We start from the raw sequence: 18,495 nt of genomic DNA on the forward strand, positions 1-18,495 counted from the left end.
TGTACAGAACAGAGGCAGCTGCCCCCAGAAAGCCTCTCCAGCCAAATCAGATGTGCAGACAGGCAAAATATTCCAGGGAGAAGAATGCTGAAAGTAGAAAAGGTGATACAGCCAAGAATCTTATCAACATTACTGCCCAGTGTTGAGCTACAGGTAAATTTCATACTGGAAGGGCTCTGCCTACAGTCACTTATTTCCTTCAAAAGAAAGGCTTTCAGACTTCCAGCACTGCTCTGTGGGCAGTGAATTCTCTGCACTGCAGCATCAACAGTGAGACAGCACAGGGAGGGATAAACAGTCCTTCAACAGTTGGCTGGTCTGTAAAAACATTAATACAGGAAATTGTTCTAAATGCCTCATTCAGAACTTGTTCTGAGCTATGTTTAAACTGGTACAGCACACACAATTAAACCGTTGACTGCCAGATGCTGGTTAAATACATGTTACAATGGAAATGAAGCAACAAAAGACAAATTAAAAAAATAAAAAATAATTCCATTACTCATCACACAAGTTTCTGATTTGTTTTCTGTTAGCAATTCTTACAGAACATGTACATGAAGATCTTGTACATCAATGAGCCTTGAGACATAACCAAAGAGAAACGTGAGCAATAAAAACTGTAAATGAAATGAACACATGGAAGTCAAACTTCTATTCCTACGTGCAAGGGAGCATTTGAAAATTAATGGTAAGGAAATGGATTAGTACAAATCTGCATCTACACGTAAGCACAACCTAGAAAAGTTGGATTTTTCTGATTGCAGATGAAATAAAATGACTGAAATGTTTTTGTTGTAACTCACACCATTACTAGCAATAGTGTATTTAGAAAAAGTATCAGTCCCTGAGCCAGCAGGTAAGAACTAGAAGATATTTCTCTCTCTATATATATACTTAAAAATAAAAATTTAAAAATTACTTATGCTTTCAGCCATAAATTCATAAGAGTAACAAAATTGCAGCAATAAATGATGGGAAGAGGGAAAATTCAGCCATAGAGAGACAAACTTCTTTCATTTTGCCACTTGAATTGCTGACAGGCACTTGGGACCAGTTTACAGGTACAATTCACTCTCAATCCTCCAGTTTTCCAGTTGAGCCTAGAAAAGGTGCTGCTTCTAACAGGGTTTCCAGAAATTTGATATAAGAAAGAAGTTTTTTACAATGAGGGTGGGGAGGCCCTTGCCCAGGTTGCCCAGAGAAGCTGGGGCTGCCCCAGCCCTGGAAGTGTCCAAGGCCAGGTTGGACAGGGCTTGGAGCAACCTGGGCTGGTGGAAGGTGTCCCTGCCCATGGCAGGGGAGCTGGAACAACATAATCTTCAAGGTCCCACCCACCCCGAACCATTCTGTGATTCCATGAAATACATACAATGCACAGAATACAGGGAATAGCAGTTCATAGTAAGAAACTATTAGCAATTAGGTTATTTGTGTGTCTGTGCACGAAGGACAGGAAACTTTAAGTGTGTCCAGAGATGAAGAAACAAGACAAATGAGTACCTGTGAGCAAAACTGGACAAAAGAGAGCTGACTGTTTCTGTTTGTCTCATCTTTCCTTTAGCTAGAGTAGAATAAAAAAGGAAAACGAGGCACAGTTACCTTTGCACTCTGCAAAGAAAGAGCTGGGCTACAGAGTACCTGGGCTTGGTGCCAAGCTGTGAAATAAAGGACAATGTGGCCATGCCAGAATCCAAGGCCTGACGCTTCTTACCATGGTGGAAATGACAAATTGCCACAAAAACCAAAGGCACATAAAAAGAAAAGTCCTGTGAAGTGCTACCAGATATTTCCTTGCTCGATGAGCTTATGTTACTTCTCTGAAAAAGATTGAGTTCCTATGGAGATTGAAATGCCAATACTGCAGAAAAGCACTGTCCTTGGGGCAAAATCAACCTTTTCCTAGAGTCCAAACAGTTTAAATATTAACAGAAGGGAAAATTTTAGGTACACAAACGTATTAGTTGTTGGAAACTTGAGAAGGCTGCTCAGTGTATCCAGCTCCTTCAGATAATTTTGTCTTCCCCACTGTGTCCAGGTGTAACTGGCTCAAGTGCAAATGGCATCTGGAATGAATGCTCCAGGTCTCTGTAATGCAAAGATAATGAGATATTAGTGGTACAGGAATTATAACAAACGACACATTTACTTTAAAGGGGGAATTGAGTTTCTGTGGAAAAGAGTGCATAACAGTAAAGGTGAGGCCAGAAAATGGTGGCCACCCACCTCTCTCAGGGTTTTGAGAAGACTGTGGCACCAGACTGAAAACCACCCATTTTTTCAAGCTACATTCAGATGACCAGGTGTTTTTAGCAAGGGCAACGTGTACAGATGAGCAAACAACAGCTGTAATGTTCCAAAGCAATACAGAACTTTGACATTTAACAAGTCTGGAGCAAAAAGGTCCACAGGTCCTGGACACCACATTTGGCTGTTTTATTAGGGACCTGCACGTTTGAGAGCATGAAGGCAGGAGCCCACAGCTGGTGGTTTGGTACATAGGAAAACTCGCTTTACACATCCTCTGGTCTTGCCTCTACCTGAGTTTACATAAACCAGCTACTGTTTCTTCTTTACTGAGACACCGAACTGTGTTTCATGCTCTCATGTCAATCTCAGAAACACTGCAGCAATGTTTCTCATTTAACCTGGCTTTCTAGCTAGGCACTTCACAATCCCAGTCATGATGAAGCCACAAAACCCTTTGGGTTGACAGTTTGTGGAGAGCAGAAGGAACAGTAGAGGAGAAGCTCCAACACAAATGCTGTCAAGAGCACCTCCTTGCCAGCCGGTGCCAGCTAAGCAGCCAGGCATGGCACAAAACCACTGCTATTTCCTTATGCCTATTTCAGATTCTCGTCTCTGCCTCTGTTCCTGGCCATTCTGTGTGTTTTGCCCTGTGAAGGCAGCTAAAATTCCAATAACTCTTCATTCAGCTCCCTTGGCTTGGCCAGTGCAATTTTGGGGTTGGTGCTTCAGCTGATGGTGAAGGCAGAGCAACAATCTTGTTCTAAATGGCCATATGTAAAGTGATAGGGCTCATTTTTGGGGGCTGAGTCTCCCTCAAAGCAGAGCCCAGCCCTTGGGAAGACAGAACAGCCACAGTATGTGCAGAGGAACTGAGGGTTCTGGGACATGCAGTGTTACATGTCAGACTTAATAGCCCTGGTTACTTGGAAACAGATTGTCTTCAGTGCTCGGGACAGACTGGATTCAAACCTTCCTTAAAGAAAGGAGAGGCATTTGGAGAAAGCCAAACAACACTTTTTCCCTTATTGTCTTAGTCAGAAGTGAGGAAAAGGAGTGGCTGAGGCAGGGCAATCCTCACACTTCCTATCCTGGCACATGCAAGGGGCCCCTGACAGGGTGAGGTTGCCATCAACTTTTGAACTCCACATTTACAAACACTCTCATAATTTACCAGTTCCCAGCTGCTTCTGCATTAATCTGCTTCTGCATTAATCTGAAGTGAACTCAGTTACCTGCAGGGACTAGAACTGTATAGATAAGGCCTAAAGCCATGCCCCAGTGTGCCCTGCATTCCTGGATGCCATGCCCTGCTACCTTATGGTGCAGGGAGACCACACTCACCTGGTACTTATTGTTTTGGTGCTGAATCAGCAATTGGTTTCTGCACTCCAAAGGCAGTGATAAAAATATTCACAACTACTATAATGAATACTAGTCCAGTTGCAAGGTTGTTGAGGAAATCCAGCTTTCCATGTTTTGCAGGGTTGTTAAGGTCATATTTTACTTCAAAGAGAGAGGAGAAAAAAAAAAGTTTAGTGAGATGAATATTTCAAAATCCAAAATAAAAGTCTTCATACTGATGTAGTTCAAGGATTTCTCTTATGCTGAGCTATTTGCATCAGTCATATTTAAAAGGGAAGTCAGATATTCTGCAGTGTCAGTAAAAATGCTAAGAGGAAGGTCTGTAACCACGAGGAGCCTATTAACTTCCAGTAATTAGCATCTAATCTCTGTGGAGGCACACAGGAAGTAATGGATGCACTAACATTACTAGGAATCTTCTGAACTCTTGATCTTTTGAAGCCTAGCTTTGTTGCAGACTTTAAGCATTTAAAAATTATTTCAGTCTTGAATACATGAAGTTTTGAAGCCCTGACAGGATGAAGCTAAATTTCCCACCATTAAAATGCTACAAATCTCTTTACCACTGCTGGATTTTTTTTCTGTGCTGGTGCCCTTCCCCTTCCCTTGTACTCCCTGCTTTTGCCCTGGCTCTGTTTTCAGAAAGCAAGGGCTCTCTGTTAAACAGAGGGAGATGTTGGAGCAGTGTAGCTGCAGCCCTTCCTACAGAGAGCATCAGCTGTGTAAACATTTTCCTTTGTTTCTTGCAGTTGCTTTTTGCTTGAACTTCTAATGGGAGCGAGGGAGGATCACACAAGGGAGATAGTATTAATTTAGTGTAAATTTTGATTCCAGGCCTTGTGAAAACATACAAATTAGTTACACTGGGCTGAAAATAGGCTTGGTACAGGACAGTGAGAAGTCTGAGGTGCTTGCCTGATGTCTTAGAATCATTAAGGCTGGAAAAGACCTCCAGGATCATCAAGTCCAAACTTTGCCCAAACAGCAAACAGCCACTAAAACATCATGTGAATACCCAAGATTTTCCGGTGCCACTGTGCAATAAGGGCTCTGCAGCTCAGACCCTCAGCTACATTTCTTTGATGCTGGTAGAATGAGTGAAGAGGAATCCTGGAACAAGTTTTGAGAATGGTTTTTGCATAGGTCACTGGAGCTTGTGTCTGCAAGAGAAAGTTTATACCTGACAAGTTTTTGCAGCAACATAAATAAAACTTAGAGCTCCTTCTGACAGGCACATACACAGATGTGCAGCTTATATGACTCCACTGCACGAGATCAACTTTGTTATTTGTGTGACTCAGTGACCCTGCCAACACTGCAGAGCTAAACCACAGCCTCCCTTGCTTGTGGCAGCAGTTGAGTGGTGGCAAACACACTCATGATGCTGAAATACTAAAAGCCAGGTTCATCTGGTGTCCCTAATTTGGAAGTCTAATGCTTGTTCTGGTTTCAAGGAATTCTGGGCACCTGTTCAAGTCCTGTTTGCTAAAGCAGTGTAGTCAAACATCACAGGCCAGGCAAAGCAGTGAAGAACAGTGGGGGGGAACTGTCTGAGAAGCTCCTGCACACCTGTGTAGGTATGAAATAATTTAGCCTCAGTAGTACCTCAACCTTAAAGTGAGTTTACAGGTCTGTAAAGCATCTGGAGGTACATGGATGTTTGCATCCCACCAGGACCTCGAAGGACTCTCTGGTAACTGCCATGTGAATGAAGCAGAATAAATGAAATGGAAAAATTAATTCTGAAATGTGGAAAAAAAGACATTTCAGATGGTTGGTTTAAAAAGGAGAGGTAATAATGGCCTAACCTGTCATGCAAGTTAAAAGAAATCATGCTGAAAGGCAAGCTGACACTTTCAGAGCTGTCCCTTTGTCCAAAGGAGGGTCAGAGAAGACAAGTAATGCTTGTTAGTTTAGAAGAGCTCTAAATTTTGAAGCAGAATTGCAGTAATCCTATCTTCGTAATTACAGTGCTTAAGATGAGGGTGTTTGTGAAAATGTTCTTAAGAACAGTTATTCTTTAAGTATTTTATTATAGTGGGATTAGATTACTATGATTTCATGCTACTGAAACTATTTCAAGACATTCTTTGCTTTTCTTCCAAAAAGTTAAGATCACCAAATCACTTTCAAGGACAAGTTTGCTGAACATTTCTCACATTGTTTTTGTAAAAGGCTCTTTTGAAGGAGGAAAAGCTTTTAATCCCCAGTAGAAACTGTGAGAACTAGTAGCTCCCAGGATAAAACCTGTCTCAAGGAAAGAAACTGGATGGTGGCACAGACTTTTGTTTGGAGATTGTAGAGGCAGAATTTTGTGGCTGGGCAGAAAGGCAAACTGTTCCTGTAGGCCAAATATACACTGGGAAAAGCAAGTTCTCACTCTGATGCCTGTATCTTTGTACCTTCATGTCCTATTTCCTCTCTTCCCATCTTCTTCCTATCCTTTGACCTCAGCAGGACAGCACTGTTCCAAGAGGGTGTCACCACAAGCCGAGGGCTTTGCCAATCTCAACGTGGCAAAGATAAAACTGACAGCACTTAAGCCATTTCAGCAATGCCTTGCAGAAATAAGCACTAAAAAGCAATAGCTCAGCACATACTGAGAAATTGTTGCCCAACAAAAAGAGAGGGAACTTGTTTACAGCCTCAAAGCCTGCTGAAACAACCACCAGGGAGATGCCTTGAGGAACATCCACGTATTTTGCTAATTTTTCCATGACTCTCTTCCCACCTCTCCCAGTATCAACAGGTTGTTTTTTTCCAGTCCCTTTCTGGAATCTCCTCTGAGCCAAGACCTGGATTTTGCTCTTGCACCAACCCTACCAAATGCAGAGACAGCTGAATTCTGTCTCTTTTGTAAGAAAGAAAAAAGCTACATCAGCTACTTATCAATATTACAAGACGCATATCCTGGATCCCCAGGAACTTTCTCCTTGAGCAGAACCTTGTTTTTTCAGCTGTGATTGAAAAAGCAGAACACTGAAGGACTGACAGGGATGCCAAAGGTGGCACCCATGTGTCATCTCTGGCTTTTCATTTACACTGGGCTTATTGTACTCGTTAAGGTAAAGAGCAAGATTTGGAAAAGGTTATGAGAAGAAATGATCACATAACACCAGCAGAAGGGATCCACAGCTGTTTCCTTCCAGTGGAGATGTCATTTATTTCAGTGAACAGTGTGGTTCAACATTTCCTCTGATTTCCATAGGAATCTTTGCCTGACTCTCCAAAGGGATAGTCTGGGGCTTTGGGTGCTGCTCATTCACGTCACAGGTTTTCAGCAACTCTGCAAAGTGCCACTGGATTCTTTTTGCATTTGGCATCACAAGAGCATGGGGGAAAATACCACAGTAGGTTAAGACAGCAAGGAAAAGTACTGAAGGCTTGTTTAAGGTCAAAACAGAAAACCCAGTTTTCCAGAATAGTGCTGTGTCTCCACTCTTGGTGGAGTTTCAGTTGGGTTTTTTTGGGTAATTCATGATCACTCAGCAATGACATTGTTTTTAGAAATAAGTCTGTTTCTACAGCTACTTAGATCAATATTCTGCCTGACAGAATAAGGCAGAGGGTGCAGGACATAAGTGTGCTACTAATTTGGCAATACTAACTTAAAATACCTATTTTTTAGTGATAAATACTGTGTCTTGTGCCTCACAGTGTTGTACCTGTTAATATCGAATGTCTGTTTTTGAGAACAGCAAAACCACTTCATTGAACTTCTAGGAATGTGAAGGTCTGTAATTCAACAAGACAGAAAGGGGAGAAGGGGAAGGCAGGGAGCAGGGAACTAATTCTACAGCTGCCTCATTCAATGTGCCCAAAGCACACATTTAACACAACTCCTATTTGAACTCATCCTCTGGAATGAGTGATTTCCAGCATATGCTAATGGTATCACATCACATTTCTTAGGCAGAAAGTAAAAAGGGTTTCCCAAGCAAGTTCCAGGATTATACTCACACTGTATTTTGATGTCATGTGTCATTTCAAATTTTGGACTGAAGTCACTATGACCTCATGTGGATAACAGATGAGATATGCTCTTCGGGTGAAACGCTGCTCCAAGTAATCTATTTTTCTTTTTAATTTTAATTTCAGTTCAACATGGATTTGAAAATCAACAATAACGAGTATATTTCTACCAGTCCCCACTTAGAGATTTGGGATCTCTAGCTGGGGAATGGTAGATGCAGTTTGGTTGCAGAAACACGGCCAAGCTGAAGACAATGTGCCACACCAACACGAAAACGGGCATTTTGACTTTCACTTCTCTTTCAGAGTTCCATATTCACAGTAAATTTTTTTTGATATGACTGATATGGAAGAAACATATTTCAGTCATAAGATTAAGTAACAGGTCTTGCTGGAAACAGTATTATGAAACTGGGCAGGCTGCATGATCCTGTCTGGCCTACTGATGTTTCTTTTATGATATTTCATCATTTTCCTTCCTCCTCTGGCTTTCTGCTGAGAAAAACATTCATACTCTGGGAAATAAGAACATCACTAAAAATAGAAGATTCCACATAAATCTGCCCTTCCTGCCTTTGTTGCACTATTTCTAGGGTTTCAAGAGAAAATCAATATTTTTTGATATTTAAGAAAATTTCTTCACTTGAAAGAGTTGTCAAGCATTTGAACAGGCTGCTCAGGGAAGTGGTTGAGTCACCATCCCCGGAGGTAACTAAAAGATGTGTAGTGGTGGTGTTCATGTACATGGATTAAGGGTGAACATGGCAGGGCAGAGTTAACCTCTGGACTCAGTGTTCTTAGGGGCCTTTTCCAACCTAAATGATTCTATGATTCTAACTTTGATCAGTTCTGAGGTAAAGACTTCCAAACACAACAGTTGTAAGAAAAACACACCAATGGCTCTTGCCGTGGCCACCTACCAAGGAATATCAGGAGCACTCCCACCATAATCTGCAGTGTGAGTGACAGACTGATGAGAACGATGAGGGGGATGTAGAAGTTGAAAGAAGGTCCTTGCTCCATCACAGCTTTCAGCTGGGACGCGTTGGCCATGAGCAGGGCAATGTCCAACATGCTCTCGGCCGCGCTCTTCTTGTTGGCGTAGTGGTTGATGTTGAGGGGCCCGTTCCTTTGAAAGAACTGCAACCTTCTGTGCTGGAATTGGGAGAGAAGAATGATTATTCACATCTCTCTTAACTGGTGGTGAGTGAGAGATCCCTTGGCCCATCCACTGATTTCTGTGATCATGTGGACAGCTGTTACCACCGTCCTCCCAGCTGAGAGGAGAGCAGAAAACAGGGCCTGCCTGTACTGCCCTTTGGCAGGTACACGTTTTCCAGCTTGCCTATAGGATCAGTCTAAACAGTGGGAAAAGGAAAGATCGGAAAAGCTGAAAAGTTTGCCCTGACAAAAAGTTGGGGGGGAAAAAACACTGTAATATGATTCAGCAAACAACAGATCGTTGGGACTAATTTACTCCTGAAGGCACACTTAAAAATACAGATTTATTACATTCACTTTCTCATCACACATCTAAAAAGTTCCTTCATTACTCACAAGTCTTATTTTGAGGACTGATGTGGAAGTTGGCCCCTGTGTGAGCTTTGCTTGCCCTCTTTTTCCTGCTGCTTCTTCCTCCTCCATGCCACTGTCCAGGGCCATCCACATACAGATGTTTTTCCACTTTACTGTAATCATATGATCCGTGGTTGCCATGAACTGCCCAGCTACAAGGGAATCTTTTTCTTTTTCCATTTTCACATCAGATGGTTTTAGTATTTTTGGGGTTTTTTGTTTGTTTGTTTTGTTGTTTGTTTGTTTTGGGGTTTTGTTTGCTTTAAGTTGCTCTGCAAGCAAACAGGAAAATAAAAACCAACTGCAGGGCAAACCCAGGGCTAGTTAACCAGCGGGATAAATAAATGTTTCCTGATGACGGTTCATGGGACTCAACTTGAAATTTGACAGCTTGTCTCCCAGAGGTGCCTATTTCTGCATGGATTAGGTGCATCTTAGGGTCACTAGGTTAGACTTAGCTGCCTGACTCCACGGGGAAGAGGAGCTGATTCTCGATCCTGCAGTCTCTGAATAGGGCAGGAACTTCATTCTCTCTGCTCTTACTTCGAGATTTTATTTTCAAAAACAATAGACAAATATATGAAGAGTAAGCTCATTCTAGCTGACTTCTTCAAACCTGCTTACTAGAGACCTTTTTACTGGCCAAATGTGTTCCCGCTTGCCAGAAAATCCTGTGAGGGAAGTCTGGCTTTGAAGGTTAGTTCAAATGCAGAAGACGCCCTCTAATTACTCTTCCCAGCAGCACTAAAAACGATCACATTTCCAACTCCAAAGCCAGGCTTGCCACAGTCCAGACCTAAAAGCCTCCTTTTAAATAGGGCAAATATTGATGCACATATTGCCAGTTTTTCCAGGGCATTTAAACACCAAACTTGACCTGTTTTCACCAGACATGCTGTAATTCACCATAAGCCTAAATATTTGACTGAGTGTAAATCGACCTGGGGCAGCAGCAAATGTTTTTTCTGTAAAGGGAAGCAGTCGTGTAATCGCAGCTCCACGCAGAGGCTTCTTCACTGAGACCAAGCTCCTGGGAAGAAAATGGCTCTGAGACGGATACTAGCTTCAGTCAGGAAGGACTCGATAATCATTTGGTTTTGTCTAAATCCCACAATCCAAAAATGCAGTTTGGCTAGGGAATCTGTCCCACATTTGCCACCCTTTTTTCTCCTCCAGAAGAGCCTCCTATTTACACCCCCCTGCTCCATTATACCACCATAGCATTTGGATGCTTCAGAAAATAATTCCTGCATATCATCCACCAGAAGCACTAAACCAGGTGCAGATGTTCAAGTTTCCCTTAGGGAAAGAAAGCAGCATTGAATATATGCTGGCAGGACTCAACAGAAAAATTTAGACTAACATTTTTCACTGTTCATCGTGCAGGAAAAAGCCAAACACACACATTTAGCTCTTAGCTACCTGATGCAGCAGAGTAAGAGGGGATGAGGAATTATGTGTGTAACATCAGAATTCCAGTTCTGGGCAGGGATTATAAAAGACTGTTCTCAGTACACTACAGAATTAATTTCTATTTTGTCACAAGTTCATAATAGAGGAGAATTTTCCTGTGTCTAGGAACTAATTAACTCCTTCTTGCCAAAAATACTGACTTTGAAATCTCTATTGGGTCTGCAAGGCTGCAGTGTGTCACAGGCACAAACTACCAGGGAATATGTGAATCAGCTCTTAATCCCGATGGAAGGGGACTGCAGTGAAAACACGATGACTGGTTTCTTTGTTTTCCCCCCATGTAGGAATGTGAACATGTTTGACATGTTTTATCCATACAAGAGAGTAAATAGTCTGGGTGACATCTCCCTTTCAGTCACATCTGTGACTCCATGATGTAAGGCAGTTTCTACATAAACAACAGAACACAGTATTTTCTTTTCCCTGAGGAAATGCACTGCTGCACTTTCAGGACCTTGCTGTTTGCTAATTTTCCATATGGTGGAAACAGCAGGCTCTGGTGTTTGAACTGCAAAGGTCTGAGCCCCTTCTGGGCTCCAATAAATGGAGACTTTTCAAGGTAGGGAGTTGCTAAGGCAAACTAAGGAAAAATCTTCTTATTCCTGGAATGACAACTCAGCTATTAACTGTGTTTAGAATCTAAAAGATGGCATTTTACTCAGTTAAGAGGCCTTCAGCTACCATTCCTGAAAGCCGACCAGTTCAACATCAGAACCAGGCATATGCAGAAGTGAAATGTCAGAGCTTTTTCTCGGCCTGTCATCTTGCCTTCACCAGGAAAAAGGACCAGTAATCAGGAAAGCCCCAGAAACAGTCACTTCCCTTCCCCTGACCGAGGAATGGGACCTCCTGACTCATGCTGGAAAACCATAAAACAAAATAAACAAAAAAGCAAGTTAGCCTTGCCTTCTGGGAGCAAGCTGAAGGTCACTGCCAAAGGTATTGAAAGTGATGCTGCCAGTACCACAGAGGCAGTTTTTAAGATCAGACTACGTGTTCCACAGCAATATATAGACAGGCAATGAAAGAAGAGCCGTTGCCTTAACCTCAGGATAATGATAGTTGTGCACTACAGAAATTACATGGGAACTTTGTGATGTGGCTTTATGGTTTCAGTGAGATTCCAAGCATGTAGCAGCACGTGCAGCCCTCAGCACCAAACAACACCTACTGATCACCTGCAGGGAAAGTGGAATGTCTGGAGATTTTCTAGGATGCAGGCAAAGCGAGGCTTTTCCTGCAGGTGCCACTTGGCAAAAGAGCAGTACGTATTCCACGTGACCTGCTTCAGTCTCAGTGTAATCAAAACACCTCATTATACACATTCAGTATTCAAATTACCCGGTGCAGACAAGCTGAGCCCTTCAGTTGGTGTCTCCAAAGGAATCTGAGCGAAAACAGAGCCAGAGTGCAGCCGAGCCACGTGTAGCTGGAACTGCCTTCCCTGCAGTCACAACCTGCCCTCAGGTCCCCTGTGCCACCAAGCTTCACCTCTGAGCACAACCACCCCACCAGTGTTGGTCTGTGCACGGTTCCACAAAGGAGAGCAGTGAAAAGCTTCCCTCTCCTGCTCTGTGACTGGAAGAATCCTATGGAAGAGCTTATTTTCCCAGTGACACAGTGCTGTCCCCACAGACAGCACCTCTCTGGGTCTGTTTGCTTGTCCAGAGCACTGCACTCTGCAAGGATAAAGCTACGATGCCACATCAGAAACTGGCACTTTTTTGGTTCTGTAGGACCAAATCTTCTCCTCCAAGACTGCATGGCACTGGGTTTACAGTCTCACTGTGTTGGCACAGACTCTGCCACTGCTTTGCTTCACTCCCCATTTCAATGGTCCACCCAGAAGAACTGAGTCCCTTCAAAATACAGAAAGGATTTAACTGTTACATTTAAAAATAAATAAATAAATAAAAGTGGCTCTGAGGCAAATGTCCTCAGGTGCTGAGTTTCATGAATCAGGGCTGTGACCCACCTGGTGACTCAACAGGAAGGAAACAGCACTGAAAATGGAAACGTTTGAAAACAAATAATAAAGTATCTTTGCTAAATACAGTAACTGTTATAGTAAGGATTACAGTTTTAAATCCTTGCTTGTGACAAAATTTATGCAGTTGTTTGTTCAAGTCTCTATCAAACACTAGTGACTGTTGAAGGGGTCAAACCCACATGCTGAAAGTCTGACAAAAAAAAAAAAAAAAAAGAAAGGAAAGCCCAAAAGTTATTTGTTTTTCTTGTCCAAGCTTCCCAAAATGTGCCTCTCAATCTGTCCAGAGAAGACAAGGTGGGGTTTTGGATCTGCCAGTCTTCTGTAATCCACAGAGAAAAAAAAAAACCTGGAGAAAATGACATTTATTTTGCATTTGTATTTCGAACTTCTGTTTGTTTCTGTCTCTCTGCCCTATGAATGCAGAAGGAAAGAAAGCATTTGGATTTTGCATACAAGGTTTTAGGATTCACTCCTTCTCTTCTGGTATATTCCTAGGTACTTCAGTCAGCTTCTCCCACCACATATGAGATCCCTTAAAGAGATTGTTTTAAGAAAAATCTAAAAAAAACCCAACCCCAAACCAAAAATTAAAGCCTCACAAAACCTGTAAAAGGCAAGTATTGCTTGAACCAACAGGACCTTGAAATCGCCAATTCAAGGGTCAGACCTGTTATGGACACTGAATGTCCTGTTCTTGTTCGGAAGTCAACACATTTGCAGTAGCACAAGACTGGTTCCCGTTTTCTTCTTAAATCCCACCAGCAAAGCAGTATTTTGCAGTTAGCAAGGTGAAGAATGAATACTTAGAACCAAAACCTGCAAAGTACGAGCCAGAAATACAACCTGGGCTGCTTTAATTTTAATTTGCGATTCGTAATTGCAGCTCCTTAAGATCAGCTGTGGCTGCAGGACCCAGAGCTCAACACGTTTTGCATGTCAGGCCCAGAGTCTCATGTCTGGGTTCTGAAAACACACAAATACTTTTTTTAATATTGCTTCAGTATTAGCACTCAACACTTCCATGGTATTCTAACTTTCAACCATTGTGCAGTAGAATGTCTTTATTAAATACAGGAGAGCCACAGTTTTGTATGGGATAATTGGAGAAATATTGCTGATTATTAATTTTATATTCCAAACAAGGTCTCCAATAACTTTGCTTCTAATTAATAACACCTTCCTGAAGCTGTCAGAAAGTTCTCTGCCTTCAGTGACATTTAGTCTTGAACACAGTTTATATTTACTCTGGAATAGTCTTCATTGTCTTTGGCCTGCTCTAACCCTTCATGCCCTCTAATCCTTCCTCTTTTGGGTTAGTGATTACTGCAATTTTATGGGAAAACAGCCTCCATTTGAACTGAGGCTGGACCAGCACGACCTCTGGGTTTGCAATGCCATGGAGCAAGCTTCCTGAAAACCTTATGTTCAGGGACAAATTGGAATTTTAAAACGATGGAAACTTGCTATGTAATCGTGAGCTGTTGAAAAGATGCTAAATTTTTCCTTTGTTTGTTTAAAAAGCAATTTGCTAAGGTTTTGAAGTGTTCATCTTTAAGAGAAATACCACATGACAAACTTTTCCAGATCTTTGAGGTGAAATTTCATGTTCAGAAAAAATTCCAGTTAAATCAAAAACCAGAAGGATCAGACATAAAAGGAATAATGCAGGACTAAAACAGAGTACAATTTCAGAACTTTTATTTTTTCCAAGATCAACCCTAAAGTTACAAAACTGCACTAGTAACTTTATACAAATATTAATCCTCATAGATGTGGAATTTCTGTCCACATCTCCATCACTGAAATTGCAAAGGGCCATATGTGGCCACGCTGAAGTCAGACTTCCCCTCCATCTCAGAGATCTTGCTGATCTATGAAAAACAGGGAAGATATTCTAAAAAGAAAAAAAATATTTTCCCACCAAAAATAATTTAAGCCATATCAGTCAAGTAATGGATGATTAGGTCCTTTGTACACCTCCTCAGAAGATATTTCATGTTTTTTTCCCCCCAGTAAAACATTAGATCACTTGTTCAGCTTAGCACTGACTCAGAGAGAAAAAAAACCTACCTCTGGCTCTGGACTGAATCATCAGTTCCATTTCCTATGCAAATTCCAACTTGAGGAAAGGGGGAAGATGTCTATCCAAGATGTCAATTCAAGTTTAACTAATTCATGAGACTTCTGCAATCACATCTTGGGACGGTGTGGGTGCAGGCAAATAAAAGAAAAAAGGGGAAAACTCAACCTGTGCTCATGTATCACAGACATCATGATTTTCTAACAGCTTCAAAACCCTGTGCTTAAGAAAAATCACTTCTTAAGCAAACAGAAAATGCAAATATGACTACAGGAAATAAAAAAAAAAGTGGCAATCATGCTGACTCCTGAGAGCTAAAAAAGTTAATATTTAAAAAAAGAAAAGTACAGTCTGCTGATGTTTTCCTAAAGCTGTACTGGTTCCAGGATCCAGTTAGAATATTTCTCATTAATACTCATTAAATGACTTAAATATAACCAGCACACCTCATGACTAACTTTGTGAAATGAAGGAGTAACTTAAACTTGTTCCCACAGCTATTTTAAAGAAGTTTGTTCCTGTAGATTTTTTTCTGCCTTGCATTATTACTGCTCATTCCAGTCATTTGGTCTTACAGCACTATTTCTCACAACTGGGCTGTGGGCTGCCTATTTTGTGTGGTTAAAACACTATTTGTTTACTCTGGCTACTTAAAAAACAGGCAAACAAAAACTTATCCCCAACAGCATCGATATTTGCAGTATATCAAATACTCCAAATTCAGTTTGATATGAGTAATGCTCTGGAACATAATTTCAAGTTCCTACAGGTTGGTTACTTTTAGTGTGATGCCAAGAAACTGCCACGTACCAAATTACTTCTGAATTACTATATAGACTTGAATACGTTTTTAGGAATGACATGATTAAAGCTGTTCATTTCTACTATCCAATTCTTGTTCACCTCTTGCATGGCTCTTCTTTAACTCCTGCCTCAAGAATGTCCTGTTATCTTGGAAACGCTAAACCAGATTTTACGGCACGGTGGATTAGAGTGTTTCAATATGGACCGTGAACAAGGAGAGCAACTAGAGGAAGATGAAAAAACAGTTACAACCTGTATTTGTATGAACAGATCCTTTGCAGAAGAGGCAGACACTTCTGCCAGCTGTAATTACACACATTAGTCAGTGAGGTGTGCCAGGCCAGCCCAGTCTCAGAAACAAGGAATTTCTTGCTTCTAAAAGCTTGACAGCTGCTAAAACAGTCATCCAAGTTAATGGTGGAGTTAAAATCAGCCACATCAAACCACTGTGTGACCACTCATTCAGAACTACAGAGGGCTCAACTGGTCTTTTTTCAATAATTTGAGTGCTTTAATTGCTTTGCAGGTAAGACAACTACACCTGCATTTTGTGTCAGCTCTTCTGCAGGAGGAGGCAGTGGTTTGTGGTGAAGATGTACAGGAGAGTCTGTTTTGAGGAGAGGACAAGTGGTGGGGTGGGCAAGGAGCAAACCAGGGTGGCCCATATTGTGGTGTGTGCGACCATTCCTAAAAGAAGACACACACTTTTGACTCCAAGATTTAGGCACCTGCAGATGGTCTCTCCAGGTTTACTTGGCTGCTGAGCTGGGGTGTTCTTTTGTTTGTGTGAATTGTGAACTTTGGCAGATTTTTTTAAGGTATCTCCTATTCATAGATTGGTTTTTGAGAAATCTGTCCCCATCTGTTTTACCTTGCATGTATTGTGCGTGTGTGAGAAAATGAAAAAAGTTTCTATAAAGTTCTCTGAAGTGCCACTGTATACATTTAAAACAATATAATACCATGTCTCACTGCTTATTCTTTATATGGCACTCACAGAGAACTTGAGTTTTGATGGGAAAGACATAACAAAATGATGATTGCTTGAAACCCAAGATGAAGTAAAACAGGAAAGTTTCAGAAAAATTCTTGGAGCAGACCATACCGAAAAAAACCCACCCCTATCACGAGTACTTGTGATGTAATCACAACACTGTGTCACAAAAATGAGAGGATTGCTGAGAAGTCAAAGGCTTACAGGAAACCACTCCAGGCCAGCAGTTTGACCTGTATATCCCAGCCCTGATTCACTTCAGGTAGGATTTCCAGGATTTATTAAAACCAGATTATTAGTTTTGTTGCTATAATATTCATGACTCCAAGAGGTTGTCAGGGACGGAGGGAGGAAGGGAGGAAGGACAGATATGCTACACAACGAGCCCAGTCTGTTTGTAACCACAAAGTCTTACCAGTGACACGGAAGGTTGTTTAGTACAACGGTTTCTATGTGGCAGAGCCTTAGGTTGGAATAAGAGCTGCCTGTAGAGTTTAGTCCTTTCCAAAACAAGATAAAAGATGCTCTTTTACTAGTCTGGTTTTCCTGATAAGTAGCATGCTCAGCAAACATCCTTCACACATAAACAGAATATGGGATGAATGCTTTCCAGCGAGGATCTCCAGTCATGTTTTGACTACATGGAGTACTAAAGAGTCGGGTACTTCACTTCTTGTTTTTACTTGAATTACTGTATGGAAAATTAAATTAAATAAATACAGGCCCAACCCCTTCAACAACTCCTCCTACTTTTGTAATTGCTTATTGCTGTGTGGATATCCCGGAGTAACTTTCACCATCCTCTCCCAAGTCACCGGGGGGGAAGGAAATCCCTCCGGGTGCGGCCAGATCCGGGCAGATTCCAGGATGTCCAGGGAGGACACCTGGGACCTTGGGGGTTACAGACACCCGGGGGGGGGAACAGACACTCGGGAGCCTGGGGGGGAACAGACACCCGAGACCTTGGGGCGACAGACACCCCGGATCCTGGGGGGAACAGACACCCGGGAGCCTGGGGGGACAGACACCCGAGACCCTGGGGGGACAGACGCCCGGGACCTCGGGCTGGCAGGTGTCGGAGCAGTGGCTCTGCCTGCCAGGGCCGGCGGGGACGTTCCGCTCAGCCCTGCCTTGGCAGGTGGGCCCCGAGCAGCGGCCTCCCCACACAAACAGCGCCGAATCCACGGCGGACATGGCAAAACACAGTAACAACCGAGAAGCACCGATGGATCGCCGGGGCTGCCCTCCCGCCCGCCCCGCGGGTCTCCCGCAGCCTCGGGGCGGGCACGGCCGCGGGTCCCCCCGCGCTCGGCCCCCATCCCGGCCCTCACCCTCTCGGCAGCCGCCGGCTCCGCGCCCTCCGCCTGCCCATTCAGCTCGTGGGTCTCGCTGCCCGAGTCCATCGCGGGTCCCTCCTGTCCGGGCGGGCCCGGCCGCGGGGAGAAAGTTTCCAGGGAGGCGGCGGCTCCCGGAGCCGGACTGGTCTCCCCTCACACCGCCCGGGGAGGATCCCGCTGGAGGGGCCGCCTCCTCTCCCTCAATCCCTCCCCTCCCTTCCTCTCTTCTCCCTCCCTCTCTCGCCGCCGGCGGGGTTTCCGAGCAGGAGGAGCCGGGCCAGCGCCCAGGGGCCCCGTGGGTGAAGATTCTGCATCCGCGCCTTGAAGGTTCTGCATCCCCGGGCCCCGCACGGTGAACAGGGGTGAAGGTTCTGCATCCCCGGGCCCCGCACGGTGAGAAGGGGTGAAGGTTCTGCATCGCCGGGCCCCTCACGGTGAGCAGGGGTGAAGGTTCTGCATCCCCGAGCCCCTCACGGTGAACAGGGGTGAAGGTTCTGCATCCCCGGGCCCCTCACGGTGAGAAGGGGTGAAGGTTCTGCATCCCCGGGCCCCGCACGGTGAGAAGGGGTGAAGGTTCTGCATCGCCGGGCCCCTCACGGTGAGCAGGGGTGAAGGTTCTGCATCCCCGAGCCCCTCACGGTGAACAGGGGTGAAGGTT

The 18,495-nt window shown here is 43.4% G+C and overlaps 1 protein-coding gene across 2 annotated transcripts; it reads right to left on the bottom strand.

Moving 5' to 3' along the window:
* Window positions 1-474: 474 nt before the first annotated feature.
* Window positions 475-18,005, bottom strand: NINJ1 (ninjurin 1). Of its 2 annotated transcripts, none has more exons than XM_017830993.1 (4): window positions 17,832-18,005; window positions 8,505-8,739; window positions 3,592-3,753; window positions 475-2,088 (listed from the first exon to the last, which is right to left on the bottom strand). In XM_017830993.1, exons 1-3 carry the CDS (start codon window positions 17,901-17,903, stop codon window positions 3,599-3,601), a joined length of 462 nt encoding a protein of 153 aa, XP_017686482.1. In that variant the 5' UTR covers window positions 17,904-18,005; the 3' UTR covers window positions 475-2,088; window positions 3,592-3,598. The 2 variants fall into 2 exon arrangements, with proteins under 2 accessions (XP_017686482.1, XP_017686484.1); XM_017830995.1 differs by having other exon boundaries at window positions 8,505-8,734; window positions 17,832-17,989.
* Window positions 18,006-18,495: the final 490 nt, after the last annotated feature.

Source organism: Lepidothrix coronata, unplaced genomic scaffold, assembly GCF_001604755.1.
Source record: "Lepidothrix coronata isolate B3197 unplaced genomic scaffold, Lepidothrix_coronata-1.0 Scaffold186, whole genome shotgun sequence".
Classification (NCBI taxonomy): domain Eukaryota; kingdom Metazoa; phylum Chordata; class Aves; order Passeriformes; family Pipridae; genus Lepidothrix; species Lepidothrix coronata.